General features: G+C 42.0%; 1 protein-coding gene across 7 annotated transcripts in view; it reads right to left on the reverse strand.

The window, feature by feature from the left end:
• ttc6 (tetratricopeptide repeat domain 6) overlaps positions 1-26,852 on the reverse strand; it is a 249,087-nt gene that overhangs the window by 55,265 nt on the left and 166,970 nt on the right. For 5 of the 7 annotated variants that reach the window (XR_011351280.1, XM_069916775.1, XM_069916776.1 and 2 more), the window contains 3 exons: positions 18,725-18,865; positions 17,878-18,027; positions 5,598-5,738 (listed from right to left, as the gene is read on the reverse strand). Coding sequence is in view for 5 of the 7 variants with exons in the window: in XM_069916775.1 (XP_069772876.1) it covers positions 5,598-5,738; positions 17,878-18,027; positions 18,725-18,865 (432 nt within the window). In the remaining 2 variants the exon portion in view is untranslated. Of the gene's footprint in view, positions 1-2,945; positions 3,011-4,432; positions 4,610-5,597; positions 5,739-17,877; positions 18,028-18,724; positions 18,866-26,852 lie in introns of those variants that run through there. The other 2 variants (XR_011351281.1, XM_069916778.1) reach the window with 2 other exon arrangements.

A 26,852-nucleotide genomic window follows, 5' to 3' on the forward strand; every position in this document is an offset into this window, starting at 1 on the left:
TCGATTTCCAGAGGCACCAAGTACCTGTTCACAATGGTGGACAGGTTCACTAAATGGCTGGAAGCTGTCCCGCTCTCAGATTCCATGACATCCTGCGCCAGGGTCTCAACTGAATAGCCTATTTTGGCCTTCCTTCCAATATCATGTCGGTCAGGGGGGCTCAGTTCATGTTCAGCCTATGGGGAGCACTGGTACAGCTCCTAGGGACCTAGTTACGTTAGTCTAATAGCCTGGTGGAAAGGTTCCATTGGCATTTGAAAATGGCCCTCATGGCGCGGCTCTGAGGCCTGGATTGGGTGGATGAGCTGCTTTAAGTGCTCCTGGGCATCTGTACAGTGCTGAAGGAGGATTTGGCCATGTCCTCCACTGAGCTTGTCTATGGGGCTCTGCTGACAGTCCCAGGAGAATTTGTGCCAGCGTCTTACAGCCAGGAGGAAACATCTATGGTGCTGCTAATGCAACTTCATGACCTCATGCCATGGCCCAGCTCCATCCTACATCCTGAAGGATCTCAAAGACAGCCAATACATCTTTATAAGGAGAAGTGAGCACCGGACGCCCCTTCAGCGCCCATACGAGAGTCCATACAAGGTGTTACAACACAACAGGACTACGTGACTTTTGGTCATTGGGGTACGCAAGAAACATTCATTGTCGACCACCTCAACCCGGCACATCTTGACCTTGACCAACCAGTAACTGTTCCAGCCCCCCAGCGGAGAGGTCAGCCTCCCAAACTATTTATGAACTGTGGACTCAGCACCTCTGGACACCAGTTCTGGGGGATGGTCATGGAGCAAGCTGCAATGATCCACAGAAAAACCGGGTCATGGAAGTGTAAGCTCGCTCTGGGCTAACATTACAATGGTCCTGGTGGGAGGGGCTGAAAAGGACCATGGGAGTGGTACTGATAAGCTCTCAGAGAGTTCCAGTAAAGTCAGTTGGTTGGCTCAACTCACTCACAGCTTCTGTGTTTTTTTTTTCTTTGTTTACTGCACAGAAATAGAATATAGGGTAGGCAAGTGATGTTGAGGCTCTAACTGAAGCAATGGTGAGACCTCAGTTTTTGGCAGCTTGTTTAAGAAAGGATGTGCTGATGTTGGAGAGGATTCAGAGGAGGTTCATAAGGATTATCATATGAGGACTGTTTGACAGTTCTTGGCCTATTGTTACTGGAATTTAGGAGAATGTTGATTTCACTGAAACATTTTAAATATTGAAAGGTATGGACAAAATAGATGTAGAAAGGATGTTTCCCATTGCGGGAGAGTCTAGGACAAGATGGCAGAACTTCAGTATTGATAGGAATCGGCTTAGAACAGATATGGGGAGTAATTTCTTTAGTCAGAGGGTGGTAAACTATAGAATTTGTTGCCACAGGTGGTTGTGGAGGCCAAGTCATTGGGTGTATTTAAGGCAGAGATTGATAGATTTTTGATTGGGCAGGACATCAAACGTTATTGGGAGAAGGCCGGGCAGTGGGACTGAATGGGAAAATGGATTCGCTCATGATTAAATGGCAGGACAGATTTGATGGACTGAATAGCCTATTTCTGTTCCAATGTCTTTTGATCTATCTTTGTGCCTTCAGCAAATTTACTTTCAGCCAAGTTATTTAAACAAATTGTAAGAAGTTGAGCCCCATCACTAGTTGTTTGGCACATCACTCATTTAATCTTAACAACCAGGAAAGTCCTGTTTTTGCCTACCCTCTATTTCTTATATTACCTTCTACATAATATAGTTGAAGAGCCTCATTGTAGACAATAAGCAACTTCTTTGAGATTGTTAGTTAAATTTTGCTCAGAATTGCAAGTTCATTAATTTGAGTTGGAACTTGAGACCAAATGAGATAAAGGAAAGACTACGTTATTATGTGTTTAAAAAATACTCTGACATTTTAATAATTTAAATATTTTAACTTTGTTAATGTGATATTGATACTATTATGAGCAAACAATGAGAAACTGGAAAGATTCAATGGGTCAGTTAGCATCCATGGAGGGAAATGGTTAGTCAATGTATCTGATTGGGATCCTATGTTGAGACTAAAGTGGAAAGAGGAGACAGCAAGCATTAAAAGGGAGGAGGGGCTGAGGTGATAGGGTCAGTCCATATGAATCTGGGAGAGAAAGAGACAGAGAGGTGGGTGGTTGAGAGAAAAGTGAAATTGAGTGAGGGTAAAGGACAGATGGAAAGTGGAAATGAATCAAGGAAGTTGTTACTTAAAATGATAAAGGTATTCATTTCATTAGTAATAAGGGTGCCTGTGTGGAAGGTGATATATTATTTTTGGGCTTTTAAATATATAGGGGTCTCTCTGCCCTTACTTCCAATTATCTAGCGATGCATGAATAATCTAAAATTGTTATCCATAATTTGTTGGCAGCAGATATGTTGGACTTTTTAAATCCTGAAACAACTTGGTATCTCTTTGTTAAGGAAATCAAATCTGTCCACATTCATTTCTGTATAACTGCAGCATGACATTTTTACCCTTGCACAATGAAGGCCTTGCTGAATCTGGTGTTACATTTCAGTGATTCAGTTCCCACTGAACATTTCTAGTTTTTAATTTTATTATTTAAAAATAATACTCTGCCTTTCTATTTTTCCACCAAAGTTAATGACTTCACACTTTTTCACATTATATTTGATGTTATTGTCATTCACTAATTCTGTCTTTATCCCAATCTACTCCCCCCCCACCCCAAAACCCTCCCCACACCCTACTTCCAGTCCACAATGTCACCCAATTATATTATTAACAAACTTGGATAAATTGCACTTAGTCTTCTCTTCCACATTACTGAAATAGACTGAAAACAGTTGGAACACTTGTTCAGATCTCTGTGACACTCCACCAGTCAAATTTCCCAGCCTGAAAACAACCCATTTATTATGACATTCTTTTCTGTTAACTAATCCTCAGTACTGGTAGTTACCTCCAAATACAATGGGTTCTTATTTTGTTTAATGTTGACTTGTATGGTATCTTATCAAAGAGTTTCTGAAACAAAAAAAGAATACCAATATTTTTGAACCATGCAAAAGAAAGTGCTTTGTCTTTGAAAGTTGGTTGACAAGGAGAGAGGGAACAAAAGAGAATGAAGTGGAACAGAGTAAGGAGTGGGGGGGAAAGGATATTAGAGAATGTAGCAGGAGAGGACAGAGAACAGGAAAGGAAGAGGGAAATTGAGAGAGAGGAATGGCTAGAGAATGAGCGGTTAATTAAAGCAAGATCCAACTTTAAATCAAAGAAGCCATGATCCTTGGGCTTATTGGGATTGGGAGGTATATTTCAGAATTGTTGAATATTTTAGGAGTTTCAATTGCTGTACTTTAAACTCCTGAAAATGGGGCAAACCGTTCAATATAAGCAGGGGCATTGAAGTGCCACTTGGTAATACAATGAAATTTTCCATTAGTTTGGTGTGATGTTTCTTTTATTGTAATAAATAAACTTGGGTTCTTTTATAACAACTATAATTTATTAGCTACAGTGTTCACTCCTTCCATTTTTTAATCTGGTCCTAGCTGCAACAACTTGTCTCCAACTCTCTCTATAGGTCAAGATTATCACTATCACTCTATCATTACAGATAGTCCCCAACTTACGACCGTAATGGGGACCGAAGGATTGGTTGTAACTCGGGTTGCTTGAAAGTTGGATTCACTCCAAGGTCATGCAACATTCAACAAATGAACCTTGAATGGGGATGTCAGGCTGCCGGGGGGAATGGGAACGGGGACTTCGAGCTGCCACTGAGAGCAGGGACCACTGTATAAAATACTTATAATACAAAATATGTACTTGTACAGTAGTTTTAATAAAGATTTTAATTTTAATTTTAGTCATATGTGTGGGAGAATATAACTCTTGTAAGTTGGAAGTCAAGGACTACCTATAAATGGTTGGAACAGGACAATTCTAGGAAAAATTCCACATTAATGGAAGATTCACCTGAGGAAACTGAAATGGATCATTCTGCATTTCTGGTTGAATACTTCAACCTTGTTTCTAGCTGTCATATGCTGGGTAAAAACACAAGTCCCGCTGAGTCCATAGGAGGTAAAAAATATATTACTGACATTTTGGGCCTATGCCTTTTGGCAAGGTATGAGTAAACAAGCACACAGGTACTTGTAATAAAAACCCAGGGAAAGGAAAAGAATAGGAGGGGGAGAAGTACAGACAAACAGACAAATGGTGTTAATTGGATATGATAAGAGGACAGGAGAGAGAAAAATTGAAAATTGATGGGGGAGGGGTTGTTTTTGGCTCTGTGAAAGAAGGGAAAAGGAAGGAGAGAAAGAGAGAGCTGGAGGAAAGGAGACATAGGGAAAGACTGGCAGGGGTCAAATGGAAACAGAAGTCACTGTTAATGCTATCTGGTTGGATAGTGCCCAGATAAAATATGAGATGTTGTACCTCCATTTTGAAGGTTGTCTCAGTTTTGAAATGCATGAGACATGGTCAGACATGTTGGCAAAGGAATACAGCGGGAATTGAAACGAAGCAGGCTCGGAGATTGCTTCATTGAGTACCTCTGCTCTATCCATCACAATAGTGTAGATCTTCCAATGGCCACCTATTTCAGGTAAGGCTCTGGCATATGGAATACAATATCAGTAAATGTGAGGTTATAACTTTGGGGAAAAAAAAAAGATCAGGTTATTATTTAAATAGCGAAAGACCCCAGCATGCTGTTGTGCTGAGGGATTTTGGAGCACTTGTGTAGGAATCATGAAAGGTTGGTTTACACTGATCAAGGAAACAAATGGGATGTTGGACTTCACTAGTGGAGGGATTGAATTTGAGGACAGGGAGGTTTTGCTACTACTGTACAGGATACTAGTGAGGCTGCAATGCGTAGTTCTGGTCTTCTTACTTAAGAAAGGATATAGTAGCTTTGACGGTGGTGCAGAGGCAGTTCACTTGGTTGATTCTGGAGATGAGTGGGTTAGCCTATGGGGAGAGACTGGACCATACACACTGGAATTCGGAAGAATGATAGGGGTTCTTATAGAAACATATAAAATGGATAGACAAGATAGAGACAGGAAAGTTGTTTCCACTGGTCGGTGAGACTAGAACTTGGAGAAGTTGCTTCAAGTTCCAGGGGAGTAGATATGGGGCAGGGATGAGAAGGAACTGCTTTTCCCAGTGAGTGGTGAATCTGTAGAATTCACTGCCTAAGGAATTACTGTAGTAGAGCTGCTTCATTAAATATACTGAAGACAATATTTGCACCATAGGGGAATTAAGGATTATGGTGAAAAGGTGGATAAGTGGAGGTGAATCTGACCCAATCAGCCATTATCTTATTAAATGGCAAAGCAGATTCAATAAGCCAGCTTGTCTATTCCTGCTCCTATTTCTTGGATTCTTATCTATTGCATACTATTAAGCATGAATGTAGCCCTGCATTGAAGCATCTTACCTTTTGAGATATGATATCTTACTGTTTTTAGGTATGCCTGATGCACATCTGCACTCCTAACCTGAAGGAACCACTGAATGAGGGATATTCAAGATAATCAGAATTTTGATCTACGAACGATTAAAAGAAAAAAGAAAAAAGGTTTCACTTTACCTTGGCATAATATTTCAATGCTCCTCTGCAAAGAAAGGCTCTGACACTCTGAGGCTGAAGCTTCAGTGCTTCATTACAACTTAGAATAGCTTTAAGGTAGCGTTGCTGCATTGCATAGTATACAGCACGACTTAGGTAGACCTAGAGAAACAGTACAGATTGCAATTTTAAAAAGTCCATTGCTTTGCTATTCCTGTTTATTGGAAATGTTATACATGAAGTAATCTTTTATACTAAATGTGAGAGTGGCATGGTTAGCATAGCAGTTAGTGCAACGCTGTTACAGTACCAGTGATTGGGGCATGGGCTCAAATCCCGCGTTGTCTGCAAGGAGTTTGTACATTCTCCCTGTGTCTGCATGGGTTTTGTTTGTTGTGGCACAGACTCATAGGCCAAAAGGGACTTTTGCTGTGCTATGTATCTAAATTTAAAAAGTTTTAAATTTAAAATTCTATTTCTTTTGAGGCATGCTGTTTCTAGGTTTGTTGAAAAGGGAAAAAGGCATAGATCAACCTCTTCCTCCCTTTCACCTATTGATTATAAAGAAAATTGGACAGTACAGCAGGAACAGATCCTTTGACACAACATCTGTGCCAAACATGATGCCAAATTAAACACAAACTCTACTGCTTCCATATGACATGTATCCTTCCATTCCCTGCTTATCTTGAAACTTCTTAAATGCTTCTACTATATGTACTTCCACAATGACCCCTAGATGATCATTGCAAGCACCTCCTATTCTATCATACACTGCCTATATCTCTAAACTTCATCCCCCCCACCCCACCCCCAAACCCTCTCGTCTTGAATGCAGGTCCTCCTGCATTGACATTTTCACTGTGGCGGAAAAAGATTGCATCCCTATCCATGCCTCTCATATTTGTAAACCTCTCAGTTCTCCTCTCATCTTTTTTTAATTTTAGAAATATCTTTACTCAGAGTGTAGTGAGTCTTTAATATGGGCCAGGTTCAGGAATCTGGTACTGAGATACAAGATCTGCCATGATCTTACTGAAATCATGACCTTAGCCTGAGGGATTGATTGCTTCTACTGTTTATGGTCTGTGACCAAGCTTCCTCCTGTAGGAAATGGATCCTGCTTGTTGGACACTCAAATAATCTGAGTAACAGGCTGATTTTGAGATTCACTGTTGACCAGAAATGTATGAGAAATCCACAAGTTGTCAAAATTCAATGTGAAGGAAACAGTATCTCAGATTTATAAAGTATTAACTATCCAGCATTCTCTCTTGGCTTTGAACCCATTTGGTGTGTTCTGAAGTCAAAGTCTGGGCAAACAAAATAGCTACCACCTATGCAGACCAAGAAATAAAACATGAAAATTTGCAGATACTGTGGTTGAAGTAAAAACACAAAGCTGGAGAAACTCAGCAGATCAAGCAGTCTCCTTTATATAGCAAAGGTAAAAATACATAACCAATTTTTTGGGCTAGAGCCCTTCAGCAAGGCATGGAAAAATGTTGGCAGGCGTCCAGACAAAAGACTGGGGAGGAGGTGTGGTCACAAAGGCTGGAGGTGAAAGGTGGAGATGGGAGGGAGGGGACAGCAACAATCAGTGGGAGGAGGGATGGCTAGGTGAATAGAGCAGGTAGGGAGGAGAACTTGAAAGAGAAAGGGAAGGGAAAGAGGAGAGCAGGTTAGAAGAAACCGGAAAAATTGATGATAATGCCATCTGGATGGAGAGTGCTCAGATGGAAAATCAGATGTTGTTCCACCAATTTGCAGATGGTCTTGGTGGGATAATACATTAGGCCACAGACAGACATGTGAGTATGGGAGTGGAACACAGAACTGAAATAGTTGGCTACTGGGAGGTCTCTGTCACTGGTGTGGATGGAGCAAAAGTTCTCAGTGAAGCGATCTCCCAATCTGTGCCCAATCTCTCCACTGTAGAGAAGGCCACAAAGGGAGCATGGGATGCAGTAAATCAGTCTTGCAGATAGATAAGTGAAGTGTTGCTTCACTTGAAAGGCCTGCTTGGGGCCACGGATCTTGGTAAGGCACCTCCTGAGGCCACAGGGGAAGATGCTGGGGGGAGATTGGTAGGGAGGGGTTGAGTGCATGAGGGAATCTCAGAGAGAGCGGTCCCTTTGGAAGCAGAGAGGGGAGGAGAGGGGAAAATGTATCTGGTAGTGGGATCTACCAGATACATCTTTCCATCTCCTCCCCTCTCTGCTTTCCATAGGGATTGCTCCCTCTGTGACTCCCTCAGAAGATGGATGTTTCTCCAATTTACAGGTTGTCTCATTCTAGCAGTACATGAGACTATGAGGAGGAATGTCGGCAAGGGAATGGAATGAAGAATTGAAATGGATGGGCTTTGGGAGATTCACGCTATTGCAGAGTACAAAGCTAAGGTGCTTAACAAAGTGATCTCCCAGTCTGTGTCCAGTCTCTTCAATGTAGAGGAGACCACAGTGGGAGAACTGGATGAAGTAGTGAATTGTTGCTTCACTTGGAAGGACTGTTTGGGGCTCTTAATGGTGCTGAGGGAGGAGGTGTGGGCACAAGTGGAGCATCTCCTGTGGTCACAAGGGTAGGTCCCAATGGTACGATTGGTGGTGAGGGAGGAATGGTTAAGGGAGTCATGGAGAGAGCAGTCCCTGCAGAAGGAAGGGAGGGTAATATTTGTCTAGTGGTAGTGTGACAGATTATGTTAGATTTTATATTGTATAACGATATGCTTTTGGAAGATAAATTGTGGGGTTTTTAGTTAGGTCATACACAGATACAAATACTTCAAAACAGATCTCTTTTAAAATACTGGAGCTCTGCTCAAGCCAGACAGTCCAGGCTCTGGGTGCCTTTGCAAAAGCTTTGAAGAATGCCTATAAGGACTTCACAAGTAAGTGTTAATTGGACATGTTGTGGAGTAATGGATTATTGTTTTGGAAAGCAACAGATGAACGAACTCAGAAGATTGGGTCTGGTACTACAATCTGAATGCAGTTTGCTGTTCTAAGAGGGTCATGTGCTTTTCTCTGATGAGAGAGAGAGAGAGAGAGAGAGAGAGAGAGAGAGAGAGAGAGAGAGAGAATCAATTCTGCAGTTCAGCAGTTGCAGCTGGGACTGGAACACGACAAGCCGGCAAGCTTGTGGAAAACCCCATTTTGAAGATGGGTTACGAGTTCTTGCTTCAGCCTGGTCAAAGCCCTTGTGGTCCGTACAAGAGGAGATAGCTGGCTGCATAATGTTTCACTTGAAATAAGGGAAACAAAAAGGAACTCTATGGTGACCTGAAAGAAAGGGGTTATTAATTGGAAAAACCTGATGGGGCAAGTTTCTTCGGCAAGACTCTGAAATGGCTGATCAGAAGGAATTAATTGTGGGTGACCAACGAGCAACAAATCTCTCTCTGAAAGCTGACAAGAACCTTCCTGAGCAGTAACCATTTACCTTTCAAGCACCAAAGCCTGGTGAAATTCATAAATGTTAGTGCAACCAGTGAAATTAGAGGAATGAGAATTGAGATTGGACTGTGAATAAAAGAACTTTTCTGAATTTACACACACATTACATACACGTGCACTTAGAATTAGAAGGGGGTTAAGTTAAGTTGATAGTAATAAGTTAAAGTTTGATCCTGTTTTCATGTTTAAAGATAATTACAAGCAACTTTTGTTTAAGTAACCATGTGACTTGGTGAATTTATATTGCTGTTGGGTTTTGGGGTCCTTTGGGCTCATAACATTGGGATCATGTAATAGATAGTGGAACTGGCAGAGGAGGATGTGTTGAATGTGGAGGCTGGTGGGGTGGTGGGTGAGGACAAGAGGAATCCTGTTCTTGTTGCAAGTAGAGGCGGAGGGGGTCAGGTCAGATGTGAGGGTAACAGAGAACATGTGGGTGAGTATATGATGGTGGTAGAGGAAAGCCACATTGTTTGAAGAAGCAGGACATTTCTGATGATCTGGCGTAGACGTCCTCACCCTGGGTGTAGATGCGCCCGAGATGGAAGAATTGAGAGAATGGAATGGAATCCTTACAGGGGTCAGGGTGGGGAGAGGTATAGTCGAGGTAGCAGTTGGTGGGTTTATAGACAATGTCTGTCGTGAGTTTGTCTCTTGAGATGGAGACAGAGAGAATGAAGAAAAAGAGAGTGCTGCGAGAGATGGACCAAGTGAATTTGAGGTTGGGGTGGATGTTGACAGCAAAGTGGATGAAGTAGATGAGCTCATTGTGGGTACATGAGGCAGCACCAAAATAGTTATCGATGTAGTAGAGGAAAAGGTGAGTGGCCTTGCCTGTGTAGGCTTGTAGCATAGACTGCTCCATCTAGCCAACAAATAGGTAGGCATAGCCGTGGCCCATGCAGGTACTCATGGCTACCCTTTTAACCTGAAGAAAGTGTGAAGAGTCAAAGGAGAAATTAAAGGGTGAGGACAAGTTCTGCCAGCTGGAGGAGGGTAGTGGTGGAGGAGGACTGGTTGGTTCTACTGTCTAAAAAGAAACGAAGGGCTTTGAGGCTTTCAGTATGGGGGAATGAAGACTGGATATCCATGGTAAATATAAGGTGAGGGAACTAGAAGTTGTTGAAGTGATGGAGGGCGTGTGAAGTGTTCCAGATGTAGGTGGGGATGGACTGGACCAAGGGGACAAAACAGAGTCAAAGAATGCGGACACCAATTCGATGGGGCAGGAGCATGATGGATTTGCTGGGTCAATTGGGTTTGTAGATCTTGGGTATGAGGTAGAAATTGGTGGTACAGGATTGGGAAACAATGAGATTGAAGGCCGTGCCAGGGAGGTAACTGGGAGTGATGAGTTCAGAGATGGTGCGTGATACACAGTAGTTTGATAAGTTTTGGTGGGGTTCTGTTGGAGGAGTCAATAAGAGGAGGTGTCTGAGAATTGTCATCTGGCTTCGACCAGATAGAGGTTGTGGTAAGCCACTGTTAAGTATAATAGTCTGGTCAGGGACACCTATGGCCCCTCCCCACAGGCTCCTGTATAAAGGTGGCTGTTCCACAACCCACTCCTCTGTGCAAGACAGTTGAACAGCATGGATGTGCCATTGTTCTTAAGTGAATAAAAGCCTATTGATTTCTCAACAACAATTTTTCAAGTAATTGATGGTTCACTTAAAGTTTTTTTTTTACAATGGAGCAGATCCTGAAGCCAGAAAAGCTGGAGATCCACCCTCAATTGCCTGAAGCATCCACCAACTTTGAGCTCTTGCTGCACTGTGTGAAACATTCCTGCAGGCTTCCTCCACCATTGTGCAACAGAGACCAATAAAATGCCAGTGCTGCACCCCTGGGTCAGCACCCTGGTGTACTCCATTATCAGGGATGCTACATTATACCAGGAAGCCATGAACGTACTCAAAGGGTAGTACCTGCATAAGATCAATGTCGTCTATGCTAGATACCTTCCAGTGACCCTCAAACAACATCCTGGTGAGTCCAATGCCAAATATCTTTGGGCCCTGTGAGCATTTGGCAGGGCCTGTGAATGCAAGGGTGCTGTGGAGTACACAGAGGACCTAATCCAGGACGCCCTCGTCACAGGGATCAGGTTGAACTACATCCAACAGAGACTCTTGGAGCAAGGGAACTCAGTCTGTGGAGAGCAGTCGAGCTGGCAGGTACACTGGGTGGCTCTCCAGAACATGGAGGTCTACTTGACCGACAACGCAACCACCTTGTGGTTACACTGCGCACTGCCATCATGGGACTCGCCACCATCCTTTCTCTCTGAAAACGACTCGACCACGGCAGCAGTGCTCCAAAACCACCTCCTGTCATTTTTGTCCAGCTCCAGTGGTGACCCGACCACAACTGCGGTGCTATAGGAGCACCCAAAGTGCTACTTCTGTGGCCTGGGCAAGCATCAGAGGAAACGCTGCCCAGCAAAAGATTCAACTTGCTCCAGCTGTGGGAAGAAGGGCCGCTATGCCAAAGTGTGTTAGTCGAAACCTCTTCCAGGTAGCATCGTGTGTTGATCACGGGGGCCGCTGTACTGGACACCGTCATCACCAAAGGCCATATGCGGGCTGTGGAGGCCCACATCTTGGGCACCATCTTCTGGATCCCGCAGCATTGCATACGGGACTTGGGGTCCACCATCTTGGACACCACTGTCTTCCACAGCAGCAATATGCAACACTCGACCAGGACAGCCCATGTCAACTTGCCTGGTTGATGATGGATATTCAGGTAAATGGCAATGAGATGAGTTGTTGATTTGATAGTGGGAGCATGGAGAGCTTTATAAACCCACACACACTGCTGCGCCTTTCCCTTACAGTATTGCCAGTGAACCAGATCTGCTTGGCATCCAAGTCGAACACAGTGGATGTCCGAGGCTTCTGCGTAGTGACTTTAATGGTGTGGGGTACTGAATATAAAGACTTTAGACTGATGGTAATGGTGCAGCTCTGTACTGCTGTACTATTGGGACTGGATTTTCAGTGTCACCTTAAAAGGGTGATGATGGGAGTTTCATGGGCCCCATCCACCCATCACTATGAATAACCAGGAATTTTTGAACCGATCTCTGCACCACTATCGTACAAGGCCAACAACTCAACTGTTTAACATGCACGACTTGCAGGCTCACCACACTTAAAATAATCTCCCTGTCATTATTTGCCAACCTCACACCCAACTGTAAACCCATCACCACTAAAGGTAGGCGGTACAATGCCAGGAACAGAGGTATCTGGGCAGAGGTATAGCACTTACTCAAGGAGGAGATTACTGAAGCCAGCACCTGCCCTTGGAGAGTGCAAGTCGTGGTAGTTCGGAACAGGGAAAAAGAATAGGATGGTCATCACCTACAGTCAGACATCAACAGATACACACAATTGGATGCATACACCCTCCCATGGTCAACCTAATTGCCCAGAATCAGGGCTTTTTGACCACTGACCTGAAGTCGGCATACCACCAGCTCCCTATCTGCCCAGAGAACTGCCAGTATAGGGCATTTGAGGCAGATGGCTGCCTCTACCACTTCCTGTGGGTTCTCTTTGGTGTCACAAATGGCATCTCGGTCTGCACGGTGGGTCAAATTGAGTTGCAGACCACTTTCCTATAATTCGATTACATCACCATCCGTGGCCATGACCTGCAGGACCATGACGCCAATCTCCAAAGGTTCCTCAAAAGAGCCAGGCTCCTTAACCTTATGTATTATAAGGCCAGGTGCATGTTTTGCATGACCTGCCTGGCCATCCTGGAGCTTCCCCTTCCACAGAGCCTCAAGGCCCTGAAGAGGTGCCTTTGGTTCTTTTCCAATGGGTCCCCAATAATGTGGTCAAGGCCCATCCCCTCAATAAATCCAAATCCTTCCCCCTGGCAGCGGAAGCTCATGCAGCTTTCAATCATATTAAGGCAGATATTGCCAAGGCCACAATGCGTGCTCTGTTGGAATCCATCCCATTTCAGGTGGAAAGCAATGCATCTCTTTGCCCTGGCAGGCACCCTTAACCAGGCAAGTAGCCCCATCCATTTTTTTCACATATCCTGCAGGGCCCCAAGATTCAACATTCCTCGTCAAGAAAGAGGCCCAAGCCATTGTCAAGGCAGTGTGGCACTGGCACCATTACCTGGCCAGTAAGAGATTCACCCTGCTGACTGAACAACATGCAGTTACGTCCATGTTTAACAATCTGCAATGGGTTAAGATCAAAAGTGACAAAATACTGAGGTGGAGGATTGAACTGTCTACATACAATTACAATACCTTGTACCAGCGAGGGAAACTTAATGAGCCGCCAGACGCCCTGTCCCATGGGACCTGTGCTAGCACACACTTCGACTAGCTGAAAAACCTCCACAACAAACTTTATCACCCGGGAATTACCATATTTTTTCATTTTGTCAAAGCATGCAACCTGCTGTATTCTATCGACGAGATCAGGTCCATGACAAAGAACTGCCAAGTCTGCGCTGAGTGCAAGCTGCACTTCTACCGGGCAGACATGGCATAATTAATTAAAGCCACTAGTCCCTTTGAACGACTCAGTGTTGATTTTTTAAAAACCCTGCCTTCCTCTGACCACAATGTGTATTTTCTTAACATCATTGATGAATACTCCCATTTTCCATTTGTCAACCCCTGCTTGGGCATTACTGCTGCCACAGTCATCAAGGTCTTTTGCTCTGTTTGGCTTCCCCAGTTATATCCACAGTGACTGGGGGCCTTAATTTATGAATAATAAGTTGTCTTTCCCCGCTTTGTGCTGAATGTCGGTGGTGAACTCCGACACAAAGTACAGGTGACGCTGTTGGCGGGCTGACCAGAGATCTCTAGCCAGAGTGAGAGGCTTGTGGTCAGTAAAAATGGAGAAAGGCCTCCCCTCCAAGAAATAGCAAAAACAACGCACAGCGAGGTACATGCCCAGCAACTCACGGTCGAAAGCGCTATACTTGCGCTCTGGCGGACAAAGAAGTCGGCTGAAGAATGCCAGTGGTTTCCACTGTCTGTTAACCTGCTGCTCCAGCACAGCACTGACGGCGGTGGCGGAGGCATCGACGGAGAGCGCCGTATGAAGGATGGTGCACGGGTGGATGAGCAGGATAGCCTTCATGAGGGCATCTTTCGTGGCTTAGAATGCCCCGCTGGCCTCTGGAGTCCGGGCGAGCGTCTTATCCTTGGCTGTGATGAGGACGAAGAGCGTCTGCATGATGCGTGCAGCACCCTGGAATAAATCAGTTGTAGAAGTTGACCATACCCGTGAACTCTTGTAGCCCCTTGAGGTTGCCGGGCGTGGGAACTCCCTGATAGCAGCGACCTTCGTAGCAGCTGGTGTAGCTCCTTCAGCTGTGATGGTATGGCCCAGGAACTGCATGGACTCTATCCCAAACCAGCATTTGGCCGGGTTGATTGTTAGGCCGAAGTCAGCTAGCCAGGAGAAGAGGGTGCACAGGTGAGACTTGTGTGTGCCCAGTCTCTGCTGGCGACAAGAATATCGTCCAGATAAATGAACACAAAGTTCAAATCTCTGCCCACCATATCCATGATGTGCTTGAAGGTCTGGGTTGCGTTCTTGAGCCCGATAGACATTCATAGAAATTCGAACAGGCCGAAGAGGGTAATGATGGCCGTTTGGGGGTGATGATGGCCGTTTTGGGGATGTCCTTGGGGTGCACTGGGATTTGATGATATCCACGCACCAGGTTGACCTTGGAGAACTCCCTTGTGCCATGCAGGTTGTCTGTAAAGTCCTGAATGTGAGGGATCAGGTAACAGTCAGGTACTGTCGCGTCGTTAAGCCGTCGATAATCTCTGCAGGGGTGACGGCCACCAGAAGCTTTCGGGACCAAGTGGAGCAGCGAGGCCCAAGAACTGTTGGAGTGTCGAACGATCCCTAGCTCCTGCAGATGCGAGAACTCATCTTTTGCTATCTGGAGCTTATCCGGTGGGAGCTGGAGTACCTTGGCATGGACTGGTGGGCCTTGGGTGAGGATATGATGGGACACCCCGTGGCGTGGTGAGGCAGCGGAGAACTGCGGCTTGAGGAGGGACAGGAACTCATTCAGGATGCGCTGGAACTCGTCCTTGGGTGCGGTGACCGTGGCCATTTGCGGCTGCTTTGTGCGGGAGGCATTGAGATGAATGGATTGGGAGGTACGGGCATCGACAAGTCGACTACCTCGGGGGTCGACCAGGAGCCTGTGGGCGAGGAGGAAGTCGACACCCAGGATGGAGGTTCGGAGAGACAAAATGGTGAACCTCCACGAGAACTTCCGCTGGCCGAGCTGGAAGTGGACGGTCTTGGTAGCATAAGTTCGGATCTCCATCAAGTTGGCTGCAAGGACTGGAGGCCCTTGAGGCCGGATCCGGTACTCGATGGCTGTGGCCAGGATGACGCTGATCTGGGCCCCAGTGTCAACGAGGTAGTGTCGGCCGCTGATTGCATCTCGCAGGCAGAGAAGGCTGTGTTCTTGGCCAGTCACCATAGCCATTAACAGAGGCTGGCCTGGTTGTTTCCCTGGAACGAGCAGGGCTGACGGCACTTCTGAGCCTTGGCTCCCCAGCACTGGTGGAAGAAACAAAGGTCTGAAGTGGATGGCTTGCTTCTGGGTATGCTCTCTGAGGCCCCTGCAGGGGTCAACCGTTCCTTCACAGCGCTAGAGGAAGGCTTGGTGTGTTCATGCCCGGGGTTCGTAACCAATTGGACTGCTGAGCCCTCCAGGAATCGTTCAAGCCATAGCTCCTGAGCTTTTCGAACGAAGTTCCTGGGATCGTCAAAGCTCTCCTGGGACAGTAACGGCCGGATGTGTTTGGGCATATGGTTGAGGAAGATGCGCTTGAAGAGTGGGCAGGCAGTGTGATCACCCATGAGCGCGAGCATCTCATCCATCAACGTGATTGGTGTTCTGTCTCCCAAGGCATCGAGGTGAAGCATCCAAGCAACATGCTTGTGCCTGGAGAGGCCGAGGCAGCTGGTGAGCACCCACTTGATGGTCCTGTACTTCTCTTCAGCGGGAGGATGCTGGATGAGTTGCAGCATTCATTTAGTGGTGGCCTGGTCCATGGCAGCGACCACATGATAAAACTTGGTCGTATCTGGCGGAGGTGAAACTGAGCCTCTGCGTGGCTGAACCAGGTCTCAGGCTCCTGTACCCAGAAGTCAGGAAGCTTGATGGCTATAGCATTGACCGAGGAGTCGTTCATATTGGGTTCAAAGGCGTTTGATCCTGTCGGGTTCACCAGTGTAGTGATGGCTACTCTGCTTACTGAATAACTCCACAACCAAACGGGTTGAGTTCAGTGAGCAAAACTGATTTATTGAGGTCTGCCTGTCTGTTCTTATTCACCTAGCCCAGAAACTGGCTGAGAACCGCACCATGGTCCGGACGTAATCAGGGCGTCACGTGGGCCACAGAGCGTGGACTTCTAAGCCTGGTGCCGAGGTTGGGAAGAAACCCCTGATAGCACCATTTTGGCCGGCTGCCCCGCCGCGTGTGTGACATGCGGGGCCAGTTTGCCTGTCCAATGGCATGCCACCACAGTTCATTCAAAAGTTTGATTTTCCTCTCCACTGCAGAGGCCAGTGGCAAACTAACTCTTTCAGAGTGTCTCCATCCAAAAATTAGTATGTATTCTATGTCTAGAAAAAGCCAAGGGTATAAATATCTAGGAGAATACTGAATTAATATTTGTCATAAATGAGATTTGTGAAGTCACAGATTTTATGCTCTTGGCCTTATTATTCTAAAGCTATTGCTGGTGGCAGCAGTTCATGATCTTAATATTTGGCCATGGCAAGCATTATATATCAATGGAAAAATGAGATTCATGCGAGATCTAAGGCAAGGCTAGATTTCAGATATCGGAGGCAGGAACGTCAGGAGAAAAACAAGTGAATATTATGGTAAATGCTTAATGTTTTACCCTTGTAATAGTTAGCATTAGTTTTCTTATATGTCACAGAACCCACATTTAATCCTTGCAGTTTAAAACCACAGTATGAATATGTGGCCTCCACATTGCTCTATGACCACTCATATATCCCTTCCTCTCTACTATGATCCCTACATACCTCTGGAACCAGAGGCAGAGGAAGTGTAACTTGGATGCTTTAAGCTTGGATTCACTGCTGGGTCAGATAGAGATTATAGGGTTACAGGAGGAAGCGGCATAGGAGGAGGAGACAGGGTCCACAGACATTCAAGATCTCTGATAGGACTCTCTTGCTTCACTTTCTTCTCTTGATAATGGCATTAGATTAGTAGCATCACTTTGTATCCCTTCATGGAGCATGCAAAGGAAAAAAAAAATTATGTGTACTATGTGTACTTGACAATAAATAGAATCTTGAACCCGAAACCATAATACCATCTTTGATTATTAGGTTTCTTTTCTGGCAATAATGTGGCATGGAAACACGGACACACTATCCAAACCACATTGCACTGTTGATGCACAAATATTGTACATGTCAGAGACGAATAGAGCAGTTGGAAGCAAAATCCTGACATGGAATTTGAGGCAGGATTGCAGCAGAATGCTTCAACATTCCTAATTTCTTCATGGAGCACCACAAGAACAGCTGAAATTTCTCCAAATCTGTGACGTTAACCAACTGAATAGTTACACTGAAATATAACAATTAAATGGCTAATCATTACATTCAATATTTCAAAACTAAATAACAAATACACAAATAATGCATAAATAAATGTGTGTATATACATATACATAATATATATATATAAAAAAACCAAAATTAATAAATGAACTTTCATTAACCAATCAATAAATTTTATGTAAGTTCAGAAAAAATTACGAAGAAAGCCAATACCTCAAAGAGGTGAGGGTTGATTGCAAGTGCTTTGTGAAAGTCATAGATACAATTAATTTCATGAAGCCTCATTCTGCACAGCCCACGCTGATAGTATGCTTTATCAAAATGTGGGTATATTTTCAGTGCTTTATTAAATGATTCTACTGCCTGAAAAATATCAAAGATTAATTCAAAGAAGTATCAACATTCATTTATCATACTAAAGAATAGTAAATAAATTTCAATATAAGAAAAGATAAACATCTGAAAAAATAGGGAATTTCTGAGATCACAAAATCTGTGATTTTCCTTCTAGGGTCCTCCATGAGTTTGACAAACACAGAATATGGATGCATCCATTGGTGTATCCACCACTTCACATCGGGTTCAAATATTCAGGTTAGTGATACTTTACTTGATGATGGTTGGAGAGAGGAAGCAGCACCAAACATCCCCCATCCAAGAGCAACTCTCAACCTAACCCAAATTTGTGACCATTCCCCAGGGATCTGAAAATTTCATTGCTAACTATTGATTGGACAAATTGGGTACTGACAGTTGAACCCAACACACCACCATCCCAAATTCTGCTGTCCTCACCCGGATCCTTTTTTTAAAAAATTTAACCATCCACCCAACTTTCCTTGCCTTATAACACCAGGCATCAATCCCAGATATCTGCCTTTCTTTGCATCCTCTGCCATGAAAGAATTATCTTTTCATGTGCAAGCTCTGATCCATAGCAAAGCTAACATATTGGGCTCATACATTGTTGAGCTTCTTTAGCAGCAGTTTCATGATCTCACTGTGTTCTGATTAATGCGTCTCTAAATGACACTGCTTGTTTCTAGTCAGATATTCTCACCTCTCTCAGTTTATCTTGTTCAGAGTAGCAGCAACCCATGAGAAAATATAAATCTGCATGTTCTGTTAATTGACTTGTGATACCTCTTTTAGGTCTTTGAAATTCAATATCCAGAGCTTCTTGAAAATTGACCAGGGCTTCCTACGTTGCAAATAAAACATTTATTACATAAAATCAGCATTGGATTGCAAGCTTTAATACTATTGTTTGGAGAAGGGGGGCATGGCAAGATGGCGTAAGGAACAGACGTGCCTTCCAGTCCTCTCCTGACTCTGAGTTATTGTTTTGTTTATAAGTGCCCGTTAAAACTCTTTAAAAAGTTTATAAATAGTAAGAGGTGCTGAATTAATATCTAATGGTACATTTGCTAAAAAAAAGTAAAAGAAAACGCCAACAGATTGTTAAAAAATTACATTTCCCGAAATTATCTGAGCCTACCTGTTTACAAGAAGCCAGGACTCAGCGTGGAATGGATCCAGGAGAAGAAGTGCAGGATTCGGCATTGGAACTTCGTTCTGTACTGGTAGGGCTCTTTAAAGATGTCGCCCGGCAGCCTTTGGAACAAAGGGCTAGCCAGGCGTGTGTATTTCAAACAACACCCACTGTGAGCGCTGTTGCTGAGAGTTTGACAGCTGAATCAGCTGGGACGCCACCAGCTGGAGAGTTAAAGAGCCGACCTCCGATTGATATAGCGGTGGCGCTGCGAAATGCACCACCAGTTATGTCGGTTTCCCCAGGTTTGGATATAATGAAGGCTTTTGATGAGATATGGCTTAAAGATAACCCTGATTATCAGCCTCCTGATATTGCTGAGGGGGCTGTGGTAGGGGTTTCTACACGGAGCCATACTGCAAGAAAGGCTGTTAAACCAACGGAAGGGACAGAAGATCCTTTGGTCTCTCAGAAACAGCAGGATCCTACTAAGTCTGAATCTACCTTTGCTGATATGCTTATCAAGACTCTTGAATTTAAGTTATATTCTTCAATGAAACAGCTAGGTAATTCTATAACCCAGGTCTATTCCAAGCTTAATACATTGGTGGATATTAACACTCAACAGATGGCTGACTATGGAGCTTTTAAACTTGAAACTAATGAAAGACTTGATATATGTGATCAAGGTTTAGTTGATGTACAAGATCAATTGCAAGATGTAAACAAAACAATTGAAACATTGCAGATTCAGAATAAAAATTTAGCAAAAAAGGTTGATTATTTGGAGAATCAATCTAGACGGAATAACGTAAAAATTGTTGGTTTGCCAGAAGACATAGAAGGGCCAGATCCAAGAAAATTTTTTACTGAATGGATTCCACGAGTGTTTGGACAAGACAAGTTCCCCGAAGGTTTAATATTGGAACGTGCTCATAGAGCTTTGAGAAGGAAACCTTTTTCAGGACAGAATCCAAGACCTGTTCTGGTCCGTTGCTTAAACTACTGTGATAGAGAGACAATTTTACGTGTGGCTATTAGAAATGCACAGCAAAATAGATCTCCTTTGATGGTTCAGAACAACCGTGTCTTTTTTTATCCGGATCTGAGTCAAGAAATTATGTTTCAATGACGTGAATTTAATTCCGTGAAAGAGCTGTTGTGGAAAAAAGGATATAAGGCAACATTTAGGTACCCTGCGGTACTGAAGATTTTTCAGGATGGATATCAGCCAAAGTTCTTTGATAATCCTAAAGAAGCTATGGACTTTGCTCAATCTTTACTGATTATGCAATTTCAGGTACGGCGTAGTCCTCCACGGTCTCCAAAGAGAGTGGAGATACAAGATGGGAATCAGATTTCAAGAAGAAATGGAAGCAATGGTGGTCGAAGTGGCAAAGTTGATTAAAAAAAACAAATCTTTTACTTTTTTTTTGAGAAGATTTCAGATAATGATAGTTTAATACGAAATGGGAGTTGGGAGAGGGAACTGGGTGGGCATATTTTCCAGAAGTCATCAGCTACGTGTGAGTTATCTCACACCCAGTATTTTGTGGGAGTTACCGCATTGTGCGGTTTAAACAGGAGGAGGTAGTTGACCTCTTGCCTGTTTTTTTTTTCTTAATTTTTGGGTTAAGGAGTGAAGTTTTTTTTAATTACTTTTTTTAAAATAAATATTTTTTTTTCTTTTCTTTTTATAGTTTTTGATTGTAGTTTTAAGAGGGAATAAGGGGAGGGGTTTTTCCTTTTTTTTCTCTTTCTTTTTGGGGGTTTCTTTTTTTTTTCTTTCTTTTTTTTGGTTGTTGAGTTGTTGTAAGGAATGTCTAAATTGAAGTTTGCTTCTTTTAATGTCCAGGGGTTAAATAATCCTATTAAGCATAAGAAAGTACTTGCTTACTTAAAAAAATTAAAAGTTGATGTGGCTTTTTTGCAGGAAACTCATTTAACAAATAAGGAACATTTGAAACTTAAACGTGAATGGGTTGGACAAGTTTTTTATTCTTCATTTAATTCAAAGGCAAAAGGAGTGGCAATTTTGGTGCACAAGAATTTACCATTTCAGTTACAGAATGAAGAGAAAAATGGTGGAAGATTATTAAAATTGAACTGTACAATTTTTAATGAAGCTTGGACTTTGCTTGATGTTTATGCTCCGATGTTGAGGATACAGCTTTTGTTGTGGATATGTCTTTATTACTTGGACAATCAAATTCTAATGTGATGATTGGGGGAGATTTAAACGTGGTATTGGAACCTTTATTGGACAAGTACCCAAGAGTAATTAAGAAATCTAAGATGGCAGTTCAAGTAACTAATATGATGTCAGATTTGAATTTAGTTGATATTTCGCGAAGATTTAATCCTACAGAGAAAGATTTTTCTTTTTATTCTTCGCGCCATAATTATTTTTCTAGAATTGATTATTTTTTAATTTCAACACATTTGCAGGATAGGGTTGTATTGGTGTATTATAAGGCAAGATTGGTTTCGGACCATTCTTTATTATTATTAGAATATCAGAGTTCACAAGATGTTCAGAGTGCTCCAAGATAGAGATTTAATACTATGTTATTACAAAAACCAGAATTTATTAGTTATTTAAAACAACAAGTTGAAGTTTTTATTAGTAATAATACTAATTCTGTTTCTAGTCATTTTGTTTTATGGGATGCAATGAAAGCTTTTTTACGAGGTCAAATTATCAGTTATGCTTCTAAAGTAAAGAGAGAGAGACTTAAAGAGATTGAAGATTTAGAGAAAAGATAACTGCTACTGAAAAAGAATTTCAAAAAAGTGCTACTGAAATGCAAAAGAATCGGTTCATGAATGGGGTGAGAAAGCTCATAAAGTTTTGTTATGGCAGTTAAAAAAGGAACAATTAACTAGGATTATACCAGTAATTAGAAAGAAATCGGGTATTACTTTTAGCCAAAAGGAAATTAATGAGAAATTTTTTAATTTCTATTAAAAATTATATACCTCAGAATGTAAAGATGTAACTGAAGATGTTATAGATTCTTTTTTGAAAAATATTAAATTGCCACAATTGAATCAAGAAGACAGACAAGAGTTAGATAAACCCTTTACAGAAAATGAAATAGAAATGGCGATAAGAGATATGCCAAATGGAAAGGCACCTGGTGAAGATGGGTTCTCTATAGAGTTTTATAAAACTTTTTTTGCTGATATATCTCCTATTTATAAGGATGTATTACAACAAATTTATAATACTTTTCAATTACCTGAGTCTTACTCTAATGCAATAATTACAGTTATACCAAAAAAAGATAAAGTTCCTTTACAGGTTTCTTCTTATAGACCAATATCGCTGTTAAATGTGGATTATAAAATTGTAGCTAAAGTTATGGCTAATCGACTAGCTCAATATCTGCCTAAAATAATACATAGTGACTAAATGGGATTTATAAAAAATAGATATGCGTCAGATAACATTTTGCGTTTAATAACTTTGATAAACAAATCTAAATCTCAGATAAATTATTCAATAGTGGTTTCACTGGATGCAGAGAAGGCTTTTGATAGAGTTGAATGGAAGTTTTTGTTTAAAGAACTTGAGAAATTTGGTTTTGGTTCTTTATTTATTGGATTGATAAAGGCTTTATATAATAGTCCGAAAGCTAGAATGGCTGTCAATGGGCGGATTTCAGAATCTTTTAATTTAACAAGGTCTACTAGACAAGGATGCCCATTGTCGCCTGGTTTATTTGCTATAGTTATTGAACCTTTGGCACAATTAATTAGCCAAAACGAAAATGTTAAAGGTATGAGAGTTTTGAATGAGGAATATAAGATTAATTTATTTGCTGATGATGTTTTATTATATTTGGTGGATCCGGGTATTTCTTTACCAGCAATTCAAAAATGTTTAGAAAATTATGGTCAATTATCTGGTTATAAAGTAAATTGGGCCAAAAGTTAAATTCTATCAATTTGTAAAGATTGAACTATTCAATATATAAAAGTATTACCAATTTGAAGTGAACTACACAAATTAAATATTTAGGAATTAATGTTAATACGGAGTTTCAAGACATATTCAATTAATTATCTTCCTTTAATAAATCAGATTTGATTAGGTGGAAGGATTTACCTTTGGGTTTATTAGGGAGGATTAATACTATAAAAATGAATATCTTTCCTCGAATACAATATTTGTTTCAATCAGTTCCTTATTTTTTAAACAAAAGTTTTTTTAAGGATTTATATACAGCAATTAGAGACTTCTTATGGAAGGGAAAAATTCCGAGGGTGGCGATGAGAAAGTTGATGTGGGATTTCCAATTTGGAGGTTTAAGATTACCAAATTTGCAGCATTATTATGAAGCAGCTCAATTTAAATTTATTAGTGCATTAATGAATATGGATGATCCGCCCAGTTGGGCAAAGGTAGAAATGGCGGTTATTTTAGAAAAATCTCCTCATGAGTTTTTGTTTCGATGGAATAAAAATTTATTACGAACTCATGATGTACCAGTATTGAAGCATTTATTGAATTTATGGACAAGTAAACTTAACAAATTGAGGCTCAAAAATAAATGGTCTGGACGACTGCCATTATATAATAATCAACTTGTTCCTTTTACGGTCTCCAATATCACCTTGAAACAATGGGAAAGGAAGGGAATAAAAAACTTATCTGATTGTTTTTCTGAGGGATGTTTTTGTTCCTTTGATGAATTACAAAGAACATTTGGTATTAGTGGAAATTCTGTATTTGTGTATTATCAATTAAAACAGATATGTGGTCGTCATATGATCTTATTGCCTGATTCTAATTTTGAGGAATATGTACTTTCAATACCAAAAAAGGGATATATATCTGATTTGTATTGTATTTTACAAGAAACCGAAAGTAAAAAAGGATTGGGATAAAGATAAATTGAAATGGGAAAAAGATTTAGGTTTTACAATAGCTGAAGAAGCCTGGATGGAAATTTGTCAGAATAGTATTCAGAAATTAATTAATGCTAGATTAGCGATGATTAATTATAATTTTATACATCAGTTATATTTAACACCGGAGAAACTAAAAAAGTTTGGCCTTAGTAAGTCGGATTGCTGTTTTCGTTGTGACCAGGCGGCTAATATTTTTTTGCATACTGTCTGGCTTTGTGATCGATTGCAACGGTTTTGGAAAGGTATTCAATCTATACTTAATAGTTTATATAATATTTGTCTTGTATTAGATCCTAATATATTTTTATTAGGGAATATGCAATCACTAATTGATTTAGGTTTAAAGGATTATCAGATTTATTTTATCTATTTAGCTTTAGCTGTGGCCAAGAAATGTATAGCACTTACTTGGAAAGATAGAAATATATTAACTTTAGATAGGTGGCATTTGGAGATGAAATCCTGTTTGACCATGGAAAGGATATCTTTTTCAATTCAGGATAGGATGTCTTTTTATAGGTCAAAGTGGACTCCGTTTGTTAAATATATGCATTTAAGTTTGCTTTAAATATGTTTTTAAGTGTGATATTTTAGTATTGATAACTTTTTTTTGTTAGTATCTTTACTTGTTATGTTTTATCTTTTTTTTTGTAAGTGGGCTTTTTTTTCTCTTATATATAATATTGTTCATTTTATTAACTCTTCACTCTTTATTTTTGGGGGGGGTTAGGCTAATTTTAAGTTAGGTTATTAATGTTGTGTAATAATCATTGCGGGGGGGGGGGTTAGTTTATTTAGTTTACCGATGTGGTACTGTAATTTTATTATCTTACTTTTATTCTTTTTAAATGTAATCCTTTATTTTATTCATGTTATAAAATCTTAAATAAAGTTTAAAAAAAAACTATTGTTTGGAGAACATATTTTAGTGTAGGAAAAGGGGATGGTGAAAGTAAAGAGTATGGGGAAGTAGAAAGAGAGGTTGGAATGACGATAGAAGCCAGAGGAATAAGTGTCACCAAAAATATACCAGAACTCAATTTAATCAAGAATTGTTGGCACTGTACCTAGCTATCAGACATTTTAGGTACTTTCTAGAAAGCAGGCTTTTACAGACCACAAACTGCTTACATTTGCCTTCACTAAAGTATCAGATCCATGGTGGCTTGTCAACAGAGGCATTTATCATATATTTCTGAGTCATGACTGCCTTCAAACTATCAAACATATCTCAGGAAAGGCCAACATAGTGGCAGATGTGCTATTTCGCCCAGCCATACGATTTGTGCAAGGGGTAGACTATGGAAGAAGAAATTCTGCATTACAGAACAGGACACTCGATCCTGCAGCTGGAAGAAATTCCAGTAGGCCCGGAGGAGCTCAAACTCCTGTGTGACGTATCTACAGGTCGTCGCCCAATCGTTCCGGTGGCCTGAAGACAGCAGACATTTAACTCGGTACAAAGGTTGGCATATCCATTGATCAGAACAACTGTCTAGATGGTAGCCAACAGATTTGTGTGGCATAGCCTTCGAAAACATGTCAGCAATTGGGTGAAGACGTGCATTCATTGCCAGACATGCAAAGTCCAGCAACATGCGAAAGCCCCACCACAATCTTTTGAGCCAACATATTGGAGGTTTGACTATGTACATGTGGACATTGCCAAATGTCTGCGTGTACATGCCGGAGTCATGTGGTTCCTATTTACTTCTCATGATAGTGGATCGGGCCATGTGGTGGACAAAAGCGGTTCCACTGATAGACATGACTGCGATAGTACAGAATACTATCACCAATGTATATATTTGTATATATTTACATATAGTAGTAGTGATTGGCTGAGAGCCATAGCTATGCCTAGTGGCAGGTCATAAAGGGCTGCTCCTAACCAGACCCAGGTCAGTCTGGACTGTTTGACCTCAATGAAATAAGCTCCAGTCTTTTGCTAATAAAATTGTAGTGTGTCGAATGACTCAAAGACTTGTTAACTCAAACATGCAATGTTCACAGGCTGTAACGGTCGGGAGGCCTGATTGATGTGATCGCTGTGGCTCTGGAATCGGAGTAGCTGGTGGAGTATCATTGCTGGGGTCCCCGGGTGTGGGCGCAGTTTTGCCTAGTTCACAGTCGTCGTTGGCCGTGGGCTGGTCCGATCTGCTGACATTGTCATCCGCTAGGTGCTGCTGGTCTCGTTGTCCCGGCATGTAACCTAGGGGAGGATTGGATGGAGTTTGGGATTGGAATGTGACAATGTTAGACCCGGCTTGGGCCAGGTCCCTTACTGAGATCGTATCCTCCCGCCCACCCGGGTACTAGATATAGGCATAGTGTGGGTTCACATGTAACAGCGTTACCCGGTTGACTAGGGGGTCGTTTTTCGAGTAGCGGACATGACATCTCAGCAGGACAGGTCCAGGGACTGTCAGCCAAGCCGGTGTGGTCGTTCCAGATTCCAACTTCTGTGGGAACGAGAACATACTTTCATGCGGGGTAGCATTGGTGGTAGTGCATAACAGGGACCTGATAGAGTGTAGGGCATTTGGGAAGATGTCCTGCCAGTGAGTGGTGGTGAGGCCCTTGGACTGGAGGGAAAGTGTGACCACTTTACAGACGGTGGCATTCTCCCTTTCAACTTGCCCGTTACCACGCGGCTTGTAGCTAGTGGTCCTGCTCAAAGCAATACCGTGCTCCAGAAGGTACTGCACTCATAAACAAGGAACCTCGGTCACTATAGATGTAACTGAAGTACCCAAAAATGGTGAAGATGCTGTGCAGT

Source organism: Narcine bancroftii, chromosome 2, assembly GCF_036971445.1.
Source record: "Narcine bancroftii isolate sNarBan1 chromosome 2, sNarBan1.hap1, whole genome shotgun sequence".
NCBI classification, from domain to species: Eukaryota; Metazoa; Chordata; class Chondrichthyes; order Torpediniformes; family Narcinidae; genus Narcine; species Narcine bancroftii.